Here is a 25708-nt window from a genome sequence, read left to right on the forward strand (position 1 = left end):
AGAGCAAGAATAAATGTATTAGGCCATATATTTAGATGATGTCTCAGGATGTAAACTATGTTGGTGATTCTGGCAGAAGATTTTAATTAAGAGCTGGAAATATTTGGGGAGATTGACCTCGATTCCCTTCGTATGGAGGTTGCTCATTCTCTATGTATATGTAGCCTATGCCATGGGATAGAGGCTCAACAAGGTTGGGCTGCTGGACACCTTTATGTGGACAATGTTAATGGCTTCCCATTATCAGTAATGGGTAGATGCGCTGTAATGCATCTGTCTGAAAGCCAACTCAAGAGAGTGGGCGGGGGAAGGTCTATAAAATCCCATGAGCATAGCTGTTTACATCCATGTGGGAAGAACGGCTCATGCCCTTGCTTTGCTAGTAGGCACCAGATTGGTAATTTGAATCGCGCGTAAGAAAAAGCAATCTACCTGCAGCATTAGCCACAAGAAACAAAAGCACATTGCAAATAGGGATTAATGTCCAAATGAGCTGAGCGGTTTATTTTTATGTTATGTCAAATGTGATGCCTGCCTGACCAGTGCAGGCCTTTAAACATATGGTATAAACACTCCTAGTCATACGTCAGGTGTCAAAATGAGTTCTTCAGCAGAAGAGACTAGAGTGCTTGCTGTCTTTTATGATGTTGGAAAAAGAAGAGAAAATGTCACGTAGATGGGAACCGATGGTATGCTTGCTTTCAAAACCTGCATTCAGAAAGAGGCAAGAGGCAACACATGTTTATGCTATCAGGAAGTCAACACTGAAGAGCAGCATCCAACCAACATGCCTCATCATCAGCACAAGAATTTCCACTTGCACAAGGAGACTTTCCCTCCTCCTCTCTCCATGTGCACCCCATACTCTCTCCCAAATCTGCTCCAGAGGCCTGGGGGAGCCCCTAGAACAGATTTAGGGGGCATGTGGGGGCAGAGGAGAAAGTCCCATTGCACGAGTGGAAATCCTTGCGCTGACAGGACTGTTACTTAGTGCGACTTTGGATACCACCATGTATTATTATTTTGTTTAAAAAGAAGTAAATAAATAAAGTGCATCTGCTTAGGCTTGATTGTGGCCAGTAAATCAGTTACTGATTTTTCTCTTAGTCCATTCAAATAAACCAAGCAACCCACAAAATGTCAAAGATTGCAGCTCTGGATTTAAAGGTAAATTCAGATGATTGAGGGGTCATGTGGTAGCTGCTTCAAAGCTTAGTGCTTGGGTCCTATAAATGGAAAGGGAGACACCTAACCATGTGGCTAATCCCAGCATTAACACCCCACCAGAGTTGCTCAGAAATCCAAGGAAGCAGTGGGATAACAACCTTGGCTAACCATATCAGTGATGGGTCAGCCCATCACTTGCATCCTGGAAAAGTGTATCACCATTTGCTCCTTTATGGAAACCGTTTCACTCAGGATAGAACTATTAATGCTACTAAAAGTGGGACTGCCTCAGAAACCAGCATCCCCATATCAAGTTGTTCCCTAAAACATGCAGGATTAGGTGTGAATATTTACTGTGTTATCGCTTTATGTATTTCCTCAACTCTGCTCTGCATCACTGGCTGCTGATGGCAAGGGCAGGAAAATGGACAACAATTATGACATCATTACATGGGGAACCTTTGGCCTTCCAGATGTTGCTGGACTACAATTCCCATCAACCCTGGCCATTGGCCATCCTTGCTGATGGTCGTCAGCAACATCTGGAAGGCCAAAGGTTCCCCACATCTGGGATAAAGTAACAGGGAGAACTGGTCATGGGGGGTGTCATTTGGGCCACTTATCAAATGTAATGTGTAGACCTACCTTAAGCAAAACAAGTAATTATCCAGCTTGCCCAGAAAAGACAGTATACAAAGGATTCTATTATCCCTTAGGAGCCTACCCACTCATTAACACCTGTGGTAGAATCTCTCCTTCACATCCTGCCAACATCTGATTTGCGTTGGGCTGAAATGCAGGAAAAAGCCACCTCTGTAGTCATGCCTAGACTGTGGAATTCTTTTATGATGGAGGCCAACATTGTCCTCACACTGATTGCCTTTCACCAGTTCACAAAGATTTGTGTTTAGTCATGCCTTTAAACATGGCAGTACAAGGCTTAATTAGCTTTTTTTGTTTGGATACGTGTACCTCCTCGAACGAACTGCTCACATGAACATATTCTCAGCCACAAATTGTATCTTTCTTGAGATGCCCCCAAACTACACTTGGATAGCCCAAAGAGCTAAGTGAATCCATCTCTTGGTCCCCCCACCCACCTTTCCATACAAGCAGATGAATAGTTTTCCAACAGCCCCCCCCCCCAAAGCTTACCGTGCTTTTACAACTGGGTTTCTTAACTCCAAACCTTTGAGTAAGTCTCTCTGTGGTAAACTCTTCCCACTTGCCCTCTATCTGGCACTGTGCTTTAATTTCATACTTGACTTCCCGCTCTTGTTTTAAACTGACAGGGCTGCGTTCGGCAGTAAAAAAAGATATAATTGGATCTGCATGTTTGACTCTCTGAAATGACAGAGTTGAATTGAGTTATTTGTCAATGTTGGTGTGCTAAAGGAACTCAAAAAGTCTGCACAAAGAAAATCCTAATTCAGGGTAGATCATTGTCATTTGATTTGCATAGTTTATTGTGACTTGTGTGGGCGTGTGTGTGTGTTTGAGAAACTGAGGTTATTTGAGGTTATCTTGGTAGTTATAGGTGAGGGAGGAGGAAAAGTCATAAGCAGAGTGGTAAGAACAGACTGGAAAACGAAAGCACAAAAATATGTCTGTATTCCTCTTTCAGCATATGATTATAATTCTTAATTATTTTATTTATTAAACTTGTTAGTTGCTTGTTACACCAAAGGACTTCAAGTGACTTCCAACATACTTAAAACATAAGCACAAGTCAACATGCATTATAATATAAACACATTTATACAAAAACACAGAGAATTAAAAGTACACAAAGCAACCCGCTGCCCCCATAACTGCAGCAGAAAGCTTCCGCAGCACATTCACAGCAGACAACATCATCATAGTCCACCAAAAGCATGGGGTGCAGGGAAGGTTTTTGGCTCTGTAAAGACGTCAGTGAAGGTGCCAGGTGGATCTCACTAGGGAAGGCATTCCACAAACAGGGAGCCACAACTGAAAATGACTCTATTGAAAAGGCATGTTTATTGGGGTCAGCCACTATACAGTTCAATCCAGGGGAAGTCAGGCATTATCTCCCTACTGTGCCACCAAGGCAGCTGGTCAGAAGTGGGGACTTGAGGACAACTCAGGAAGACACCTCTGAGTAAAACTACCCAGTGTGTCCGGTTGTTAGGAGAAGCCAATCAACTCTATGCCCTCCTCTATAAAGCCAAGGCCTGGTGTTGATCTTCATTTGGAACAACAGGTCCCCTGACAAAGCCAGTTGGGTCACCAGGCACCCAGATGCAGGTAAAGCATCCCATACATCTCATGTGTGGAATAGCATATATATTTTGAAAAAATATAGATATATCTAGGCATGCATTAATGCTGAGTGATTGCAGACAACGAACACTAGGAAGTTGTCCTGTGTAACCCCTATTATTATGAATAAGAGCCAGGTGAAAGAGGGCAGGAGCTCTGTCTGCTTTTTCACCTGGCCACCCTAGCTCCCATTGTCTTAGCTTGTCTTAGCTACTCCCAGCGAGATGCCCTCTTCTACACAACTATTTAAAGGTACAGGAACCCTATCCTCTTTTGCCATCCTCATGAGAGCTGCGCAAGAGCATGTCTGCCCTGTTTTGCAAGTCAGCCTCAACACTATTTCCCTCCTCCTTACAGCCAAAAATGTCAGTGACACAATCTTCCTTGTGGAAATTTGTTGCTTTTGGGGCGTAGCCTAGTTCAATCTTTTATTCATCTTTCTGCAGAATGAAGATGGCCATAGTTACTTTGAAACCTTGAGAACAACAGAAACGCCTTTCTTACCTGCATGTAAAAACTGTATGCTGAGGCATCATGTCTTACTGCTTTTATCTCAAAGAAGAATCCATAAATCGAAATTATTTCTGAATGGTATCTTGGTTCCTGAAATAACCAATACACGTATTTTTTTTAAATTGCAACTTTATCCCATCTAATCAACATCATGTGAGCAAAAACAACAGAAAAGGAAGAAATATATCATCAGTCCTTTGCCAGACCCCTCTGGGGAAACATAAAAACAAAATGAATTTTTAAAAGCCACAGGAGAGCACTGAAACACTACAGTTTGATGCAGGGAAGTTTAATTAGACAAAAGACAAAATGGCCAGCTGAGATTCTGTAAAGAAGTTTTTAATAATGTGAATAGTTTTTAAATGGAAATAGCTTGTAAATATCCAAGTACATTTTAAGGTGTTATTTTCCTCGTAGGGGGAAAAACACTAAAGGGCACAAATCCAGGCAAAGTTAAGCCATTTCAAGTCCTATTTATTTAAACAGGAGAATTAAATATGTGCTGAACGCTTTCAGCATTTTGGATAGCTCCTTGAAAGTTTGGACTAAAACCCGGAGCAGATTCACTGCCCCACTGATCTCAGAGCCACTAGTCTCCACTAGTGCTTGTGTCCCCTCTTCTTCTTTGTGCCTTCAAGTCAATTACGACTCATGGCGACCCTACCTCATCTAAAAATTCTTTCCATCTTAATACTGACCTACCTGTGTAAGCACTAGACCAAATCTCACTGCCTGAGTGTTAAAGTCCCTCTGAAATGCCATGTCACCACCATTCTCTAGCTGAAAGGAAAACAAAAACAAATTATATAGAGTTCAAGGGTCCACTATTTTTCAATAAAACATGGTTTTCAATAAAACAGAAGGGACAATTCAGTGCTTTGGTTTCTATCTCAGTTCACACTTTTACACATTTAATTTAAAGGATTTCTGTGTAGCAATTTGACTCAATATTAATTATTCTTATATCACTTATTACTGGTCCTAGTTCAGAACATGGTGGGTCCAGACTAAGAATAATATGCTTCTGAGATGAGCCATGGCCAGCACCTAGTAACCAGAAAACCTGGCTCCTTCTGATCTATTTATATTAGTTCATAAATAGGTTGTGCATACGTTCACCACTCCAGCACTAGACACAACCTTTCTGCACCCATTCCAGGAATAAGAGAAGCAGACTCTCTTGAGGGACAAGGGGGACTCATTTTCTTTCAGACCCCCACCAAAGTATCTTTCCCCTGGCTTTGATCTATCCCTAGCTCTTCAGTAATCTGAGTTGTTACTCAAAGGGTGCTTCCACAGGGCAGGTTATTCTGAACTCAGTGCTGTTCATGCATGCAAGTTTGTTGCAGCATCCTCATCAAAATGCCATCCCACATTCCCCTCTCCCCATTTAATCCGGATTTACCATTTCTGTGGTTTGGTTTCGTTTGGTTTACTTGTTGGATTTTCCACAGAAATGGCAAATCCAAATCAAATGTGAAAATAATATGAGATGGCATTTATAGGAGAACGGTGTCCCATGGGCACTATGTTTGCATGAGCATCACAAAGCCCACAATGCACTGCTGTGCAGAAGCACATAAAATCTCTGCACTGTATCTTGCAAGGTGGCACGTACAGTGACTTATTGCACTACATAAATAATAATAATTTAAAAAAAGGTTTCAGAACAAACCCATTTTAGGCCCCAAGGTTCTGACCCTATCATACCAGCCAACAGAAGTAGATTTACCATTTACACTGAATGGTAAATGATATGAAACCAGAAAATCCTTAATAAAAAAAAAGGAATCTTTTATTATCAAACAACAAAGGGTCCAGGAGGTGCTGCAGGTCTCTTCATTGGTTTTGATAAAACAGAATAATACAGTTATCCTCTGGAAGTTATTATGGAACAGTGGCCTTTTACACTTGTTTGCTAAAGGTCTATGCAGAGGACAAATAAGAACAAAAACTGCAATCCTTGATGCTGGGCGGGAGGTGTGGTGGGATTAGGATACAGTGTGGTCACCTCTCTGCCTGCAGAAAGGAACACTGCTGGTAGTTGGGCTCTGCTGTGACAGAAGCCCAAACTCAGCTCCAGTAGACTACTCCTGGTGTCCTCCCAGTGGGAGTAGCTAGCAGGAAGCCCCAAAATGGACTCTTTCAGGGTCGGAGAATGGCATTGGTGGCTTTGGATTCTGTGCATCCAATATTCTGCGGCTCTCCTGAGGGGCCCAATGGAGCTGTCAAAGCAGCAGCAACAGCAGCAGCAACAAGGACATTGCTTGAGATGCAACAGTGGCTCCACCATTCTGATCCTCTTTGACCCCTCATTAGGATTGCCCTACTCAAATTTAAATTCACAGCCTGGGCATTTATTTTTAAAATACATGCAATACAGCAGCGGTTCCCGAACTTTTTTCCCCACGGGCCACTTGAAAATAGCTTATGGTCTTGGTGGACCATTTAATGATTCTTCTGCCTGTTGTAGCAATTGTAATGTGCTGTGCGAGATGCCATATGATTTTTTAAATTGTACTTTAATTGCTTCTTCTGTTTCCTATATTGTATTTTAATATATTGCAGTTTGCATTCCATAGAATTCAAATTGCAACACAATAAAATACAATATAAGACATAAAAGAAGCAATAACAATCAGAGCTTGGAAAAGTTACTTTTTTGAACTACAGCTCCCATCAGCCTAATCCAGTGGCCATGTTGCCTAGGGCTGATGGGAGTTGTAGTTCAAAAAAGTAACTTTTCCAAGCTCTGAAATGCAATTAAAAGCAATATGAATATGTAATGAAATGCTGCAGACCACCTGAATGAAGCTCACGGACCACAGTTTGGGAAGCCCTGCAATATACCATGATGAAATAACCATGACTCCTCATTAACATTATTTTCCTTAATGCTAGAAATTAGATTCATGCCACTACGTATGCTTCCCCCATGTGTATCTGTTCTCAGTTGGCTTTGAATTTAAGAAGTAATGAGAGAAAACAGTATTTCTGAGCATATACAAAGTGCCAGTCACCACTGAGTTACCGCAACAAGCCTCCACATCTCTGAGATCGGAGGCAGGGCTTCCTGGATAGAGGGTTCCACTTCAAAGCAGGCCTAGATTTTTATAGGCATAGATATACTAGGAAAATATACCAGACAGGAAAATTGTGAGCTTTAAAAAGAACAAAAAACCCCCAATTTGCACAGTATAGTAAGCATACCAACTCACTGCATGGTAATGATCAGACAAGATCCTTGTCAGCCACGGAAGAGGAAGGAAGTTAATTTCCCATAGTTCCTCCAGATGCTTACCTTTGGGAACAGGAGAGGAAACTGAGTTATTACATTTTTGTTAATCAGAAAAGAAAAACAAAGCAATGTCACTGCACCTGCTGAGCCTAATATTATCGGTAATGCCCTTATACAGGCTTTGTAGGCATAAGACTCAAAGCAGGAATAGTTTTTGGAAAGGGTAGATGCAGTAAGTATGCAAAAGGAAGGCACAGATGAACCAGGATTTTAGGGCCACACCTTGTTGAAGAATACAAACAGCAACTAAGATGCTGTGAGCCCAGTGCAGAGAGAGGGACCAATCAATAATCTTCAATTCCCAGAGTAGGATTTGCATATACTGGCTGCCAAAGAATAACAGGCATTGCCCTACCTATTGATAGGCCCTGCCTTGTCCCAACCCATTCCCTCACAGGAAGAGGGAGACATGAGGTTTGGTCCATCCTCCTCCTCTCTTGACTCTTTGCTGACCTGGCCGATTAGAATTGCAGTTACGCTCAGGAGTGATCTGAGGCTTGTGAGGATGTTGGAGAATTCCAACGGAAATGGGAGTGGAAATTGCTGATGTTTGCTTATTCCTCCCATGTCTGGAATGGAAATCAATCCAGGAAAAATGTTTGGTATTCACTGCTGTTGTTGTTTTCAGTCTGCAAATGATGTCCAACAATATATAATTTATTACTTTCCCCCCAATTTTCATTGCATTTCCTTTGGATTGAAATGAATGTCAAATAATGTAATTAATTACATAATTAATAGCAGACAATAAGAAAAAGAACATGGTTTTTGTCAGCCAAACAGGAAGAATTCTGCCTAGGATGAATAGAGGATGGAATGGCAATCAATGCTTTCTTTCATCCCTACTGTGAGTGCCCTGCCATCCTTAGAGATTATTTTCCCACTTCATTGCCACCATGTTTCTCCTTGTGCACACTGGCCCTTCAGTCTAAATTGTGCTAGAAGACCTTCATCCAACACTTGCAAAGTCTCAGAGGAACTGAGACATTTCCATCCCCTTTCTCATATGCCACTACAAACCTCTCCTCTGCAGACTGTTGCCATAGAGGGAAGGGCACACAAAACCACTTTTCCATCATCTGTTATTAAATGAGAGCAGTTTATATCCAACTGAGTCATGTCTACACTCAAGGCCAAACTTAGGAGTAGGCAACACAGGGAACCAGACTCAGGGTATCCTTATCACAAACTATTATCTCACAATTACACTGCAAATTGTGCAAACCCAAGATATGTAACAAGTCTAGATCTGTGTCTTGTTGACAAAAGAAAACTGACAATGTTCAGTTTTGGAAGAATTGTGAAGTAGGAACTGATCATCTGTCTCTATGGCAAATCACATTCAAGCAGAATGAGGTCAGTGCAAGGTGATAAGGGTCTTAGGTGGTAAAACACGCTATTCCTTCATATTGTAGGTCACACTCTGAGGAATGTCTTCGAGAAGGAAATTCACCTCACTCTTTCATTTGTGGCTTACAAATGACAAAGACAGCAATGCTACAGAGTTGTCTTTGGGTAAATTTCATGGAACTAAATGGGATTGGCTTCTGAGTTGTCATGCATAAAATTGTGCTCTGAAGCAATTCTGTTCTAGAAGGCTTCTAAGTGCTCCAGTAGTTTTTTGTGAAAATTGATTGCTCTTGACTAAGATTTCAGCTACTATCTCTATATATCTAGAATATCTATATAGAGAGAAATATATGCACACGCACACACACACGTGTGTGTGTAGGTGTATATGTATATGTACATCTAAACAAATACACACATACAGATAGATATAGGATTAATTTTGGAATTTTTAAATTTCATTGTAAATTTTAAATTGAAAGGTGGTTTGTAAATACAACAAATAAATAAAATTTAAATTATCTATGCAACACCTCCCTGGAAGCAGAAAGCTACCACAGGGGAGACACAGATGAACTAGAACCTTTCCCCCCACTGTACTAGATTTTTAATTACAGGTAGTTCCCTGGACCTAATCTATATACATGTACCAGAATGGGTTAGGAATAAGGTAGTACAGTGGACTTCAGCCTGTACCACTTCAGACTGTAGGTGGGGTATATTTATTTAATGTTTCCCTATATTAAAAAAAGGTCCCTGCAATTAAAAATCTAGTGGGAGATTCTAGTCCAGCAATCTTTCTCCTGGGGTAGAAAGGATTGGGGAGGGGAGCAAAATGGAGCAATGGAAGGGGGAAAGCCCTAGTGCAAATAATCAGTTTAGACCTCTAGCAAGATTAATCTGGCAGCCCACTGGACAAGAGGGAAGAGGGAGAAGGGGTGGCAGAGAGAGAGAGAGAGAGAGAGAGAGAGAGAGAGAGAGAGAGAGAGGTGACCCTGCCCAACACCATCATGTGCCCGTACAACTTATTAGCTCCAAGGGAATGCAGCCCTCGACATAAAAAGTTTCCCACTGTTGTATAGAGCCATCCTCTCCTATCCTCCTGTCTAGAGTGAGAGCTGCCCATGGCACACCTGGACTGTGGCTCATCTCTGTGGAATAGGGCCTAGTATAAACCATGATGCATCCTGGGATGTGCATCTTCCCTGCTCTGACCATTTTTTTGTCTCCATTCAACACTACATGGCATGACACAGACACCTTGGGTGTAAAATTGCAGTGGAACAGCAAGGCAATAATGAATGGCATGCTTCAAAGAGGCCTTTAGGAAGTCTTAGTTAAATCCTGCTGGCAAGTACTCCATCAGGCTAAAAGGAAAATTCATCCCAATTATACCTTTGTTGTTGTTGTTCTTATATGCCTTCAAGTCGATTACGACTTATGGTGACCCTATGAATCAATGACCTCCAAGAGCATCTGTTGTAAACCATCCTGTTCAGATCTTGTAAGTTCAGGTCTGTGGCTTCCTTTATGGAATCAATCCATCTCTTGTTTGGTCCTCTTTTTCTGCCTAGTGAGAGAGCCTGCTCCACGAGCTAGAGGGAGCCCCAGCTGACGAAGCATCAAGGCCCCAGCTGACAAAGCATCAAGGCGAGTTAAGCAGCAGAGCAAAATGAGGATAAGTAGCTCCCATTTATTTCATTATTTAATTGAATTAAAACAGCTCAGAGCAGTAAGTAATAAGGGCAGCCTAAGGTCACCCTGAGCTAGGAGCCAAATCCTGAAAGAACCTATATCTTAGGAGACAGATCCTAGGAGAAGGAAGCCTATAGAAAGCTAGTTTTCAACACCACCCTAGCAGGAAAGCTTCAGGGGACACTGTAAACAAGGCTAAATTCCAGTCGGAGAGAAGGGGGAAAAGGAAACTCCACCAATACATACAGGGAGTCAGCTCAGTCTTTGCTAAAAAGGGCAGCTTTAGCCTTCCTTAAACACAACCACAAGCTCTGTTTCCCTAGGTCAAAGCAGGAGACCATCTAGGGAGGCGATTGGACACTTGGATGATAAGGGAGTCAAAGGTGTACTAAAGAACGATAAGGAGATTGCAGAGAAGCTAAATGAATTCTTTGCATCTGTCTTCACAGTGGAAGATATCGGGCAAATCCCTGAACCTGAACTAACACTTGCAGGAAGGAATTCTGAGGAACTGAGACAAATAGTGGTAACAAGAGAGGAAGTTCTAGGCTTAATAGACAATATAAAAACTGACAAATCACCAGGCCCGGATGGCATCCACCCGAGAGTTCTCAAAGAAATCAAATGTGAAATTGCTGATCTGCTAACTAAAATATGTAACTTGTTCCTCGGGTCCTCCTCCGTGCCTGAGGACTGGAAAGTGGCAAATGTAACGCCAATCTTCAAAAAGGGATCCAGAGGGGATCCCAGAAATTACAGGCCAGTTAGCTTAACTTCTGTCCCTGCAAAACTGGTAGAAAGTATGATTAAAGCTAGATTAACTAAGCACATAGAAGAACAAGCCTTGCTGAAGCAGAGCCAGGATGGTTTCTGCAAGGGAAAGTCCTGTCTCAGTAACCTATTAGAATTCTTTGAGAGTGTCAACAAGCATATAGATAGAGGTGATCCAGTGGACATAGTGTACTTAAACTTTCAAAAAGTGTTTGACAAGGTACCTCACCAAAGACTTCTGAGGAAGCTTAGCAGTCGTGGAATAAGAGGAGAGGTCCTCTTGTGGATAAGGAATTGGTTAAGAAGCAGAAAGCAGAGAGTAGGAATAAATGGACAGTTCTCCCAATGGAGGGCTGTAAAAAGTGGAGTCCCTCAAGGATCGGTATTGGGACCTGTACTTTTCAACTTGTTCATTAATGACCTAGAATTAGGAGTGAGCAGTGAAGTGGCCAAGTTTGCTGACGACACTAAATTGTTCAGGGTTGTTAAAACAAAAAGGGATTACAAAGAGCTCCAAAAAGACCTCTCCAAACTGAGTGAATGGGCGGAAAAATGGCAAATGCAATTCAATATAAACAAGTGTAAAATTATGCATATTGGAGCAAAAAATCTGAATTTCACATATACGCTTATGGGGTCTGAACTGGCGGTGACCGACCAGGAGAGAGACCTCGGGGTTGTAGTGGACAGCACGATGAAAATGTTGACCCAGTGTGCGGCAGCTGTGAAAAAGGCAAATTCCATGCTAGCAATAATTAGGAAAGGTATTGAAAATAAAACAGCCGATATCATAATGCCGTTGTATAAATCTATGGTGCGGCCACATTTGGAATACTGTGTACAGTTCTGGTTGCCTCATCTCAAAAAGGATATTATAGAGTTGGAAAAGGTTCAGAAGAGGGCAACCAGAATGATCAAGGGGATGGAGCGACTCCCTTACGAGGAAAGGTTGCAGCATTTGGGGCTTTTTAGTTTAGAGAAAAGGCGGGTCAGAGGAGACATGATAGAAGTGTATAAAATTATGCATGGCATTGAGAAAGTGGATAGAGAAAAGTTCTTTTCCCTCTCTCATAATACTAGAACTCGTGGACATTCAAAGAAGCTGAATGTTGGAAGATTCAGGACAGACAAAAGGAAGTACTTCTTTACTCAGCGCATAGTTAAACTATGGAATTTGCTCCCACAAGATGCAGTAATGGCCACCAGCTTGGATGGCTTTAAAAGATTAGACAAATTCATGGAGGACAGGGCTATCAATGGCTACTAGCCATGATGGCTGTGCTCTGCCACCCTAGTCAGAGGCAGCATGCTTCTGAAAACCAGTTGCCGGAAGCCTCAGGAGGGGAGAGTGTTCTTGCACTCGGGTCCTACTTGTGGGCTTTCCCCAGGAACCTGGTTGGCCACTGTGAGAACAGGATGCTGGACTAGATGGGCCGCTAGCCTGATCCAGCAAGCTCTTCTTATGTTCTTATGCTCTCTTCTGTTTTTCCCAGCATTATTGTCTTTTCTAGTGAATCAGGTCTTCTCATTATGTGTCCAAAGTATGATAACCTCAGTTTCATCATTTTAACTTCTAATGATAGTTCTGGTTTAATTTGTTCTAACACCCAATTATTTGTCTTTTTCACAGTCCATGGTATGCGCAAAGTGCTCCTCCAACACCACATTTCAAATGAGTTGATTTTTCGCTTATCCACTTTTTTCACTGTCCAACTTTCACATCCATGCATAGAGATTGGGAATACCATGGTCTGAATGATCCTGACTTTAGTGTTCAGTGATACATTTTTTACATTTGAGGACCTTTTCTAGTTCTATCATAGCTGCCCTCCCCTAGCCTCTTCTGATTTCTTGACTATTGTACCAATTTTGATAAATGACTGTGCCAAGGTATTGATAATTATTGACAAGTTCAATGTCCTTATTGTCAGCTTTAAAGTTACAAAAATCTTCTGTGGTCATTACTTTAGTCTTCTTAACGTTCAGCTGCAGTTCTGCTTTTGTGCTTTCCTCTTTAACTTTCATCAGCATTCATTTCAAATAATTACTGGTTTCTGCTAGCAGTATGGTACCGTCTGCATATCTTAAATTATTGATATTTCTCCCTCCAATTTTGACACCTCCCTCATCTTGGTCCAATCCCGCTTTCCGTATGATATGTTCTGCATATAGATTAAACAAATAGGGTGATAAAATACACCCGTCTCACACTCTTTCCTATTGGGAACCAATCGGTTTCTTCATATACTGTCCTTACAGTAGCTTCTTGTCCAGAGTACTGTATAGGTTGCGCATCAGGACAATCAGATGCTGTGACACCCCCATTTATTTTAAAGCACTCCATAGTTTTTCATGATCTACACAATCAAATACTTTGCTGTAATCTACAAATCACAGGGTGATTTCCTTCTGAAATTCCTTGGTCTGTTCCATTATCTAACATATGTTTGTGAGCCAACGAGCTGTTGTGATTGAAAGCCTGCCTTTATTTAGGGTGAATATTTGAGATTTGAATAGTTTTTGTTCCTCAGTTGAGAGATGAGGAAGTGTCATTGTCTACTATGTTGGGAAAAGTGGTTTTTATACCCCCAGGGTGACAGCGTGGTGGGCATAGTTTCTGCTCCCTTGAGTGAGAGACAAGGGGGAATGTTTGGTATGAGAATGTTTGGTATGAGAGTTTGGTATGAATGTTGTACTTAGAATATGTGTGTGCATTATTTGGCTGTATGTAGATTTGAGTGGTTATCATGGATGCACATGTGAGTATGCTGTTTTTAGGGTGTGTGGTTGAATTATGTGAGTGCTTGTAGAGTGTCATTTGAGGTAAGTGTGAGTGCGTTGGTTTAGAATGTTGGTATGTTTAAATATGAATGTGCTGATTTTGTAAGGGTGTGTTCAAGTAAATTGATTTTTTCCCCCAACGGTAAAAAGGTAAAGGTGTCCCCGCACTTGTAGTGCGAGTCGTTTCCGACTCTTAGGGTGACGTCTTGCGACGTTTACTAGGCAGACCATATATATGGGGTGGGATTGCCAGTTCCATCCCCGGCATTTCTTTACCCCCCAGCATAGGCCGGGTACTCATTTGACCGACTACGGATGGATGGAAGGCTGAGTGGACCTTGACCCCTTTTACCGGAGATTCGACTTCCTCCTTCCATTGGAATCGAACTCCAGCCGTGTGCAGAGCTTCGGCTGCATTACCACCGCTTACCACTCTGCTCTTACCACGGTAGTAAGACAAAATTCTGATATAATGGGAGCCGTCTGTTTTAATTGTTTTGTTTTTTATTATACTGTGATGAAGAAATCTGATTTGTTTAATTTATTATGTTTTAAAATAAGCTTGTTTTAACATGTTTGTTTTTCCTTGAAATGTAGGGAATATTCTGTTTAGTGTATTATGTATATTATGTTTTTTTCCCTTCTATTTCTTGTACTTAGTTTTATATGCAATGTTTACATTACGTTGATACTAAAGAGGATGTTTTGTTCAGTTAACTGTATTTTATTGTTTTTTGTAGTTGTTGCTTTCAGATGTTTGGACTTGTACACTGCTTAGAGTTTTATTTAAATATAAGTGGTATATAAATGGGAAAAGAATATGATCTCTGGTACCTCTTCCTTTTCTAAATCCAGCTTGGACATCTGGCATTTCTCGCTCCATATATGGTAAGAGCCTTTGTTGTAGAATCTTGAGTATTACTTTACTTGCATGGGATTTTAAGGCAATAGTTTGATAATTACTGCATTCCCTGGGATCCCCTTTCTTTGGAACTGGGATGTATATTGAACGGTTCCAGTGTGTGGGCCATTGTTTTCTTTTCCATATTTGTTGACAAATTTTTGTCAAGATTTGGACAGATTCAGTCTCAGTAGCTTGTAGCAACTCTATTGGTATGCCATCTGTTCCTGGGGATTTGTCTCTTCCAAGTATTTTAAGAGCAGCTTTGACCTCACCTTCTAAAATTTCTGATTCTTCATCACAGGGTTCCTCCATGAATGGATCTGTCATCCTTGCATCTCTTTTATAGAGTTCTTCAATGTATTGCTTCCATCTTCCTTTTATTTTATCTCTGTCAGTCAGTGTGCTCCCCTGTTGATTATTCAACATTATACCTTATGCATAGCAAATATGGAAGTAGATCAAGGGTTTTTTTCCCTCAAAGATGTTATACATCTGCCCAGGGGGTAGAATAGTGAATCATAAAATTCAGACTCTTGCCATTTTCTCAGGAAAAGAATAAACATTCTCAGAGCTTTCATTTTGACTTCACTGAATTCCTGTCATACAGACACCTCTGGCAGAGGTGAAAGTGTACTTAAGTAGCTAGCTTTGAAATGTTAAGCAGCTATTTTGAACTCCAATGTGTCTTTTCCTGTCTGTGCTCACTCACAAAGACCCATTCTTGAATTTAAAGAGAATGGGAGTCCTAGTGCCTCAGGTTGAGCCCAGCTCAGATAGACGGAACCTTGCAGGCACAAGATACCTCGCTGCTGCTTCTGATAGTTCCTGGTCAAGACCTCTTTGACACACTCCCATCTATCCAGTGTCAAGGAGTTGCTCAAATCCTGAGGTAGGAGAGGTATAACTTTATAACCTCTCTCTGCGAATTTGTACAACAAATTGTTGTGCTCCCACTCCCTCCCCTTCCCTTCTCCTAGTATAGGGACTTAAATTCTTCAGCTTAGAGTGATGAGTGTGTTAGGATTATAATCAAATGCTCCCACTGTTTTATTTATGCTGCCAAGCATAAATTAGACATAAACTGCACTGTGATTTATACACTTTTCTACTATTTTTATCCTGCAATGAATTAAAGTCTTTGAAGATTTTGATCTGGACCTATGTTCTTGGTTGCACATCTCATTTTGGCACATTGAGAACACCGCCTGTTGCCTTTCAGCAAAAGAGTTTGCTCCTCTCTGGGAGGTGGGTGTTAGGGAATCTAGTGGGTAGTGGATACATACAGGATTCCCAACAAACACTTGCAACACTAGCTATGGCCCCATTCACTGAGTTAATTCTCTACTCTGTCCCAGTTAATTCTCAATTACACTTCTACCCAGTGCCCCTTCCTATTTCTGCTCAGCATTCTACCAAAATTAAGCACTGTCAAATAAAGCTTTCTTTTGTCAACAATGCACAAATCTAGACTTGTTTTGGCATCAGGACTTTGCATCGTTTGCAGGAGTGCAGTTCTTCCTCCCATGTGCTTCTGCAGGCCACAAACAAAGGCCAAAAATCAGGTTTAACAACATTTGGCCGAGTTTTATATTAACCTGCTTTTGAGATGCTCATTGCTCATACCACAACGAGGAAGTAATTAATTTGGGCTCTTCCCTGTGCTACTGCTGCTGAAGAACTCAGGGTTGTTTGCTTATGGCAAAGTATGTGTTTCAGATTAATGGCCAGAAATGGCTTTGTATGATGTCACCACAGTCTGTTTGGGCTGAAAGAAGTCTATATACCACAGGCCTGCTATTGAAAGCAGCTATTGTTCCAGGACAAATGTAGAGACAAAGTGGGTGAATAAAAAAGATTTCTTGTTAAATGTGGTTTCTTTTAAAGGGCGCCTGACAATAAGCTTCCATTCTTCCTTCTCTCCCATCACAAAAAGTTCAGAGTACAAAAAGGGCCTTTCACACAGTTGGAGCTGGATAAAAGTTAAATCGAGAGCGTCATCATTACAGCAATAAGTATAAATTCCAATGTCCACACTTGGCTAATGCTTTTATTAGGACCAACTGAAATGTCACAAAAATGTGACAAGCTTTTGATGTCTTCAGAACTCTTCATCAGGTGAGATGTTACACAAAGGACAAGGAAAGGAGGGGAGGAGGAAACACAAATACCAAAACATAGAAAAATTAAGCTGACTTGTAGCCATGAGGACAGCCTGCAAACTCAGTTCCAAGTTGGAGACTGAATAAGTAGGTAAGTCATAATACAACCAAAAAGAGAACAAAGGATGACATCCAATGCTAGTCAGAGCAGACACATTGAACCCAATGGAATTATCCAAGCCCATTTATTTGAATAGGTCTACTCTATGACTATTGTTAGATGCTACCCTTTGTCAATGGCTATGAGTCATGATGGCTATATTTCCTTCAGTATTAGAGGCAGTATACTTCTGAATACCAGTTGCTGGAAACTGCAGGAGGGGAGAGTGTTGTTGCACTCATGTCCTGCTTGTGGGCTTCCCATAGGCATCTGGCTGGACACTTTAAGAACAGGATGTTGGAGTAGACAGGACTTTCATCTCATTCAGCAGAGCTCTTCTTATGTTCTTATGTCATACAACATTTCCATTTTCTGTTGTCCTAACCCAGAAATCAATGCTCTGGGCAGCAGGCAGCAAACATGCAGCTATACATGTCTGCTAGAAAGTTACACTGTCAGTTGTAAGAATGTTAATCAACTCAGGGAAGAAAATGAGGAAAGGGGGTGTGATGTTCCTATATTAATGTATATATGGTAAGTGTTGTTGTTTTAGAAGATACATGGTAAGTGGAGTGAAAGAAGAGGGGGAGTGAATGGGCAGTAGAATGCGAGATGATTGGCTGAGTTTTTAAAATGGCTGAATGTATAAAAGGAAGAGTGAGAGTGGAATCGGGGGGGGGGAGAAGAGAACTGAGTGGGTTGCTTGGTGGGGTTTGAGAGAGTTGTTTGCCAGGAGAGAGTAGAGAAGGAGGGAGGTGGAGTTCGGATTAGTATTGAGTAAAACCATATGCTTATGTGCCTTAAGAAGAAATCTTGTTCATCTTGTTAGCTTTGTTATCTGTAATAAATACTTAATTTGGTTTACCAAAGGCCTGATCCTTGGCTGGGGTTTCACAGACCAGAAGGGAGGGTAAGGTAATGACCAAGGCTGAAGGGGAACTGTAACAAATGGTGGCAGCGGTGAAGAGAATAACAATACCAGTATTCAGAGTCTCTGGGAATACTAGTATTGGGACGTTACTGGTGGTTGCCTAGCAGGGGGATCTGTTGAGATCTGTGCTAGAGCGGATAGGTAAACCATAAGAGAGTGCGGTCCGGACTGGTGGAGTCCCTGGTGGTGCCTAGAGACAGGCAGTAACCACGAGCAGGTAGGAACCTGACAGGGAGAGCCAGGGAAGGACGCATCACAGGGGGTTCTGGAATCAGGCTTCTTCATCCATCCCCAAACAAGTGATCAGTGCTGCCAAAGACCACAGTGTTGGCCACCTGTTTGGTTCTGTAGTCAAAATCTTGATAAAGGAAAGAGAAAATGCACAACTTGCCTTTTCCTGGATGCCACTGATTTTTCACTCTTTTGTGGTCACAAAATCCACAACTAGAAGAGCAATCTATGCTTGGAATTGTTTCTCTGCATGCAAAATTACTCTTGCTAGATCAGACTGTTTACTTTGACCTGGTTCCTAAAGGTTATCATGTTTGCCATCAATGATAGAATGTTAGATTTATTATTACACAGTTCTGTTTTATATCATATAGAAATTGATCATTGATTATGAATAATGACGTGGTAGTAGTAGGAAAACTACTATGATGAAACTAAGGTTATCATACTTTGGACACATAATGATAAGACATGATTCACTAGAAAAGACAATAATGCTGGGGAAAACAGAACAGAGTAGAAAAAGAGGAAGACCAAACAAGAGATGGATTGATTCCATAAAGGAAGCCACAGACCTGAACTTACAAGATCTGAACAGGGTGGTTTACAACACATGCTACTGGAGGTCGCTGATTCATAGGGTGGCCGTAAGTCGTGACTTGAAGTATGTGACTTAAAGGCACATAACACACACACACACAGTAGTAGGAAAAATTCAAAATTACTTGAGTGCTTTTTTGGGGGGGGAACATTGATTTCACCAAATCTGGGCAAAGAGATTGGGTTATCCAAAATGTAGGTTTCCTTCACCAGTTTGGGGAAATGGTTATTTTTAATGCATTGTGGGATTCTGGTATCACAGAATATTGAATTTGTTTTTAAATGGGGAGAGTTTCAATAGATTTTTTTTTTCAAATAAGTGGAGGAAACACATAAGGAAAATACACATGGAATATTTTAGATATATATTTACATTTATGTGCATGCATACACTAGTTGTCTTGTTTTGCATATGTGTGTGTTTGTGTTATATACACAGACATATACACCCACATAAAATATTTCATGTGCATTTCCCCCTGTATTTACACTGTTTTATTGCAACTAAACCAAAGTACATGTAATTGAAGTAATCACATACTCTTCCCCTGTTAAATCCTGCTTTCAGTTCCCTCCAGTTCCTTTCTCTGTTCCTGCCTATGTCTGTTTTGAGATTGTAAGCCCCTTGGGGCAGACACCTCTCAAACCTGTTCTTTGTGAATCATATCATATACATAGATGGTGTTATATATATATCTAAAGGGGGCAGAGCAGTCCTATGGGGTGGGGGAGGGAGAACCAGGGCAGAAGGCCCTCCAACTCTAAGAGCCTGTCCTTCTTACATTTGTAAGGGTAAAATGGGCATGGGGAGGTTGCACAGGGAAAAAGTATGACACTTCCAAGAATACCAGCTTATGTGCTTTCCCTTGTTGGGGGAACAGGAGGACTTTGGATCCCCCCTTACTGCCACTGGAGCACCAACAGTGGAGGAAAGAGCGCTGTGGAGGTTTCTGCAACTGCAATGAAGAGGCTACTGGGGTGGACTTCCTTCTCTGCCTGTGGACCTCCCTCTCCACCAATGAAGAGGGAGATCTGCCAGATCCTATGGCCTCTGGGATGCCCTCCCAGGCACTACAGGATTACATCCCAAAATGTTGAAAATCTTTATACTGCAGTTAATATCTTTGATTCTATCTTACACAATTCATGCATGTTTACATACAAATATAGATTGTGCAATCACAAAATTTGGGGGTGTATTTTCATTTGAAAAACTCATCACAATCCTATGTTTTAGGCTCTAGAGAAAAAAGTAAACTTACTTGAAGTGATGCCATGTAGACGGAGGGATTGAAAAATAGCTATGTATCTCTGTCCTACTTCCCTTTCCAGGAAGGCACATATCTTGGGTAAGCTAAAAACAAAATAATGGAGCAGAAAACTTTATTTAACCCCAGCATTATTTCCTATCCAGACTTAGTGCAGCTACAGATATTAATTTTCTACATAGAAAATATCTGCAAACATTACAAGTGCATGTAGGCGCTTATGTGAGGTTTCTGTTCCATGTGCTGAGAAGCCAGAATGGGTTACTGAAATTAAAGTGATGTGTGTGTTGCTCATATCAAGGCATGTGAGATTCTGTATGTATTTTTCCCAGGCTGTTCCCTACACAAAACTGATTTTCATGTATAAAAGAAACCAGTTAATGAAATAGACAGACTTAATCTGCTCAGAGTATTTTCCTCAAGTTGAATTATGCCAGAGGTGGGGAACAGGATCCAAGTAGTGGGCTAGATCCTTATCTCTAACTCCTCATAGGTCAAGTTCAATAGATGCTTGGGGCCCCACCTGTCAAATCATCTGGCATCACAATGATGTCATGTGATCTGCTTTTGCATAACACTGCACATGGGGGTTTGCAAGCCCCAGCAATCAGCTGATGGTTGGTACTTGCAAAGCTCCATGCACAGCACTGTTTATGCCTTGCTTGCAAAGCACTGTGCATAATATAATAAAAGCCTTGTCCTGTCTTTGTTTTCCCTGAAGCACTAGGATAGGAAACATGAAAATGATCTCTGTTTTAATACAAGTCATATTCTTGGTCCTGAAATCTCAGACCTTACAACTGATACCATTATACTATCATTCTCCCCGAAATGTTTGGACTCTAAGGTTTCAGTCCTATACCCACTTATCTAGACACAAACACCAATTAACTCAATGGGGCTTACTTTTGCATGTGGAGTTGAAGGACACATCAAAACTGGACAGCGGGCAGAAGTACCGCATGCCTATACATTCTCCAGTGACCAATTTACCACCAGTAGGGTAGTGGTAAATTCAGAAGCAGAGCTTGGAAAAGTTACTTTTTTGATCTACAATTCCCATCAGCCCCAGCCAGCATGGCCACTGGATTGGGCTGATGGTAGTTCAGAAAAGTAACTTTTCCAAGTTCTGTTCAGAAGCGCAGGGTCCCTTCATGATAGTCACACCACACCCCCTCACAGCCACACCCCTCAAGTTAGCTTGCTTGCTATCTGTTGTTATCTCCACACTCTTCAGTCCTTCCTGTGAGTGCCTTCTCCAACTACAACAGACATTCCTAGGAGTCAATCAAGTGGCAGCCTCACCTCCTTTGACTCTGATTGGCTTCAATCAGCAGGAAAGGACAAGGAAGCATCTTGGAAGATTCTTCTCAGTGGATAACACAATCTCCTTTCATGCTGATTGGCTCATAGGACACTGGAGACATAAGGACCCTGCTGGGATGCTGCTCCCAAAAAAGTAAGAGGTCTAAGCCCCCCCCCCCCGAGACCCCAGACGACTACACCCGACTTCCTTCCTTCACATTCACTTCACTACCTTCATAGTGAACACAGTCTGACAAAAGAAGATTGCTCAGAATTGAAAATAAATTCAAGAACTAGTGGTATTAATTTGGCTCTGAATATGCATTCCCTTCATCATTTTTGCCTATTTGGCGGTGGCTTGCTGACTATAGCATGATTTCCCAAGCAGGTTTACCAGGCATCTACCGTGAAGCTATTCCAAGATCAGGCAAAGACCTCTTCATTTTCCCAGGCTTTTTCATCCTCTATGCATTGCTTTTATGCTGATTGGTATTTACTTGTAATTCCACTAACTGTTTTTATACTGTTTCTTGATAGTGAGGGTTTTTTTTAATATTCTTGGTATAATAGTTTTGTTTTATTGTAATATTCACTTTTTGTAAGCTGCCCAGAGAACCTGTTGATGGGCAGGATATCTCAAACAAACAATTTCCATTTAGAACTTTTACAATAACACAAAGAAAGGAAACAGCACAGAAAATGTGAATGTCCAAATATATTGTTCTAGTAATGACTTTTATCTAGCATTTCCAGATGTGATTCAAGGATTTACGATGAAGAGTGTCAAATTTTGATTTATAATAGTTCTATCTGTAATTTTAATTTTATCCTCAGATGGTGGTGTTTTATTGCTTTCATGCCCTGTAAACTACTCTGTGAATTTTGATGAAGGGTGGTCTATAATAACACTATATTATCATCATCAACAACAATAACAATAATATAATCATAGGCAAAGTTTGAAAGTAAAGCCGATGATGTCCAGGGCTGGCCCAAGAAACTTTGCTACCTGAACTGAAGGATGAGGTGGTACTTCTCACTCACTCACACACTCACACACTCACACACACACACACACACACACACACTCCACTTACAGAAGCCAACAAAAGTGGGGCTCCATCGGCACTACACTTTTAAAACACTATTATACTTTAACAGTCATGGCTTCCCCCAAAGAAACCTGGGAGCTGTAGTTTGTTAAGGATGCTGAGAGGAGAGACCTGTATTCCCTCACAGAGCTGCAATTTCCAGAGTAGTTAAACAATCCATCCCTCTTTCTCAGGAACTACAGGTATATGTCTCACCCTGCCTTGGCTCCCTTCTCCCCTCAGTAAGCCACACTTACAAGCTGTATTCATGTTCCCTCTCCCCTTCCCTATCTCCTGGTATGCTTTTATTCTGCTTTCAGTTAACCACAGTTTAGCCTTACATTAACTCTAAGGTGTGGTGGGTTGTTTCATTAAACAAGCCAGCTTCATAAACCAAACGTTGAAGTTGGTTTGGTTCAGTAAATCATTGTTTGTCCAGGTTCAGACATAACTCTAAACTGTGGTTAGTTAAAAATGGAAATAAAAGTGTCCAATCACACTTCCTCCCACAGTCATACCAGAGGCATGAGGGGAGGCATGTAAACTCAAGATTCACCTAGACATGTTCATGTAACGATAAACCATTGTGGTGATTGTTATGTGCCTTCAAGTCAATTACGACTTATGGCGACCCTATGAATCAGTGACCTCCAAGAGCATCTGTCATGAACCACCCTGTTCAGACCTTGTAAGTTCAGGTCTGTTGCTTCCTTTATGGAATCAATCCATCTCTTGTTTAGTCTTCCTCTTTTTCTACTCCCATCTGTTTTTCCCAGCATTATTGTCTTTTCTAGTGAACGATAAACCATAGTTTAGTATTATATCCAAATACAGCCATCGTTGAAACATGTGATTCAACAATAAAGGTTTTTTTATGCCTCTAAGTTTGATTTGAGAGTGACATACAAAGAATAATTTACTAATAAAACCCTGAAAGATTATGTGCAAGGTGTCTCAAAGGTTGATCCAAAGGCTGACAGGATTATTAACAGCAGGAAATATTTAACCAACCACCATTTAGGTTATATAATGATTAATAGGAAAAAGGCGCTGTGAGGCCAATTCTTTGCCAAGGAGGAAGAAGCCAGCAGCACAGAGCTGGTAGACTAAACAAAACTATCCAGGGTTCACTGATCTAAGCAGAGTACTTAAGTAATATTTGATAAACAAATCCAAAATTTTCCAAATGAGGCTGCAAGGAAGAAAGCCAGTATCATTGCTGGGCATTGATGATGTCTGCTTTGTTTCCTAAGCAGTTTTCTGCTTTACTTTGTATTGCTTTACATGGACAGATCAAGACTGCCTTGGTTCCCCCTTTAACCATTGCAAAGAATCCACCTGCATATCCAGAACGCAGTGTCAATTATAGCAATTCTGTCATGATGCTTTCCCCCCCCTTCTGCTGGGGAAAACAGATGAGGCTCAACAGTGGTGGTGGTGGGGTGGAATGCCATGCCAAAAAAAACAAAATCCGCATGCAGATTATAAAGAAAATAATCCTGAAGCTGGAAACTTCAGTTCACACAAGTGGCTTCTCCTAGCTCTTGATTTTTATTACTTTTGTCTTTAACAGCTGATTTCCCCAAGTTCAGTCACAAGCATGTCTACAGAATGGTTCCACTGAGTTCACTGGAGCTTATGCCCATGTAATTAGGTTTGCAGGCTAAAACCTGGAACTACTTTCATGACTGTTTGGATCTTACTTAAATTCTGCCCATTCCTGTTTCTAGTTCTTTCCTGCACCCCACTGTAACATTTTTTTCACTGTATTTCTTCCATGGGTATTTATTTCTAGAAGAACAATGTTATTTTAGAATCAGCCCAACTCTAAAGCATGGTCATTCATGAAAGTGCCTCTGAATGAAATGATTCCCCACCCCCATCACCACTTCTGGCTACTTTTCCAGAGTTCCTTTGCAAGTTGCAGCTTTGCTGTCACGGTATCCAGATACTTTGAATATTTTATGTTTATAGATGCAAGGCAACCAGAAGTAAGTTCTTTGAAATCTGAGCAACAAGTCAACACACCCTGCCTTTGAAAGGTCAGCGAAGAATGAGCTGCCTCTTGCTGTAGTTCACTTTAAAAGGAAGAAAGGAACTGCAAAGTGGTTTTCCCTATGCATTACACAATAGATCACTTTCAGCAACTTTATGCAGAAAACAGCTGTTTTCTCTGAAGCTATCACTACACACTGTATTTGAGTTCAATTCGTTATTTAAACAGAGAGTGACATTCACATTCTAATTATTGGAAGAAATTCTCTTGAGTAAGCACTAACCATACTTCTTTTCTCCACTATCTTGAAGTGTCCAAACGTTTGTTCAAACACTCAAAAAGTTAGGGAATGCAAGAGCACTGAACCCCAGCTGATATTTTTATTTTCTTTTATTTCAGGAATTTCTATCTTGCTCTTTAAGTAAAAGACTTCTTAGAACAAGTAACATATTAAAACATTTAAACAATAAATACATTCCCTTGGATCCTAACATTCCTTCCATGAATGAACAAATCAGATCAATATAACAACAAAACAAGGTAGCAGAAATAGAAATCAACTTGGACACAAATAAAGTACAACATGAGCAAATTTAGAATATTAGATTTCTCTGGCAAATCACACATTGCCCATTAGGAAGGCAAAGGTTATTACTCTTAACAAACATTTAAATGATTAAAAGAAAATAAGATCTAAGTTAAACAATTCTAAATAAAATTATATAAAACCAAAATGAACTTAAAATTCTATATCCGCCTGGCAAAACACAGCATTCTCACTTAAGAATTTTCTTTTTTCATCACTTGCTGCTCTTTCATAGTTGTATATTAATCTTGCCCACTCAATAAGTAAATTATAGACTCACTAGAGGTTTCACACCTGCTTACTTTGCTTGCCAACCCTGCCTACTGTCATCAGTGCACCCCTCCCCCCATGGGTCACCAGTGCTCCCCCTCCCCCCATGGGTCACCAGCACTCCCACCTCCCTCCATGGGTCACCAGCCCTCTCCCTCCCTCCCTCCCCCTCTCCCTCCCTCCCCTCCTGCACAGGGGTCACCAGTGCTCCCTCCCTCCCCCATGGGTCACCAGTGCTCCTTCCCTCCCTCCATGGGTCACCAGCCCTCTCCCTCCCTCCCCCATGGGTCACTAGCCCACCCCTTTCCTCCCCCCCCATGGGTCCCTCATCCTTCCCCCATGGGTTTCCATCCCTCCCCAAAGACAAATGAGCACATAAAGTCAAGGTCTAATAAAACATGATACATTC

At 41.2% G+C, this 25708-nt stretch overlaps 1 protein-coding gene across 6 annotated transcripts in view; it reads right to left on the minus strand.

The window, feature by feature from the left end:
• Positions 1-477: 477 nt before the first annotated feature.
• BTBD16 (BTB domain containing 16) overlaps positions 478-25708 on the minus strand; it is a 66795-nt gene continuing 41564 nt past the window's right edge. For 5 of the 6 annotated variants that reach the window (XM_061635792.1, XM_061635790.1, XM_061635789.1 and 2 more), the window contains 6 exons: positions 20046-20137; positions 7182-7264; positions 4666-4743; positions 3955-4053; positions 2323-2511; positions 478-708 (listed from right to left, as the gene is read on the minus strand). In XM_061635792.1, the coding sequence (XP_061491776.1) occupies positions 640-708; positions 2323-2511; positions 3955-4053; positions 4666-4743; positions 7182-7264; positions 20046-20137 (610 nt within the window). In that variant the 3' untranslated portion in view covers positions 478-639. Of the gene's footprint in view, positions 709-2322; positions 2512-3065; positions 3151-3954; positions 4054-4665; positions 4744-7181; positions 7265-20045; positions 20138-25708 lie in introns of those variants that run through there. The other variant, XM_061635795.1, reaches the window with a different exon arrangement.

The sequence above is a fragment of the Rhineura floridana genome, chromosome 7 (genome assembly GCF_030035675.1).
Source record: "Rhineura floridana isolate rRhiFlo1 chromosome 7, rRhiFlo1.hap2, whole genome shotgun sequence".
Lineage (NCBI taxonomy): Eukaryota > Metazoa > Chordata > Lepidosauria > Squamata > Rhineuridae > Rhineura > Rhineura floridana.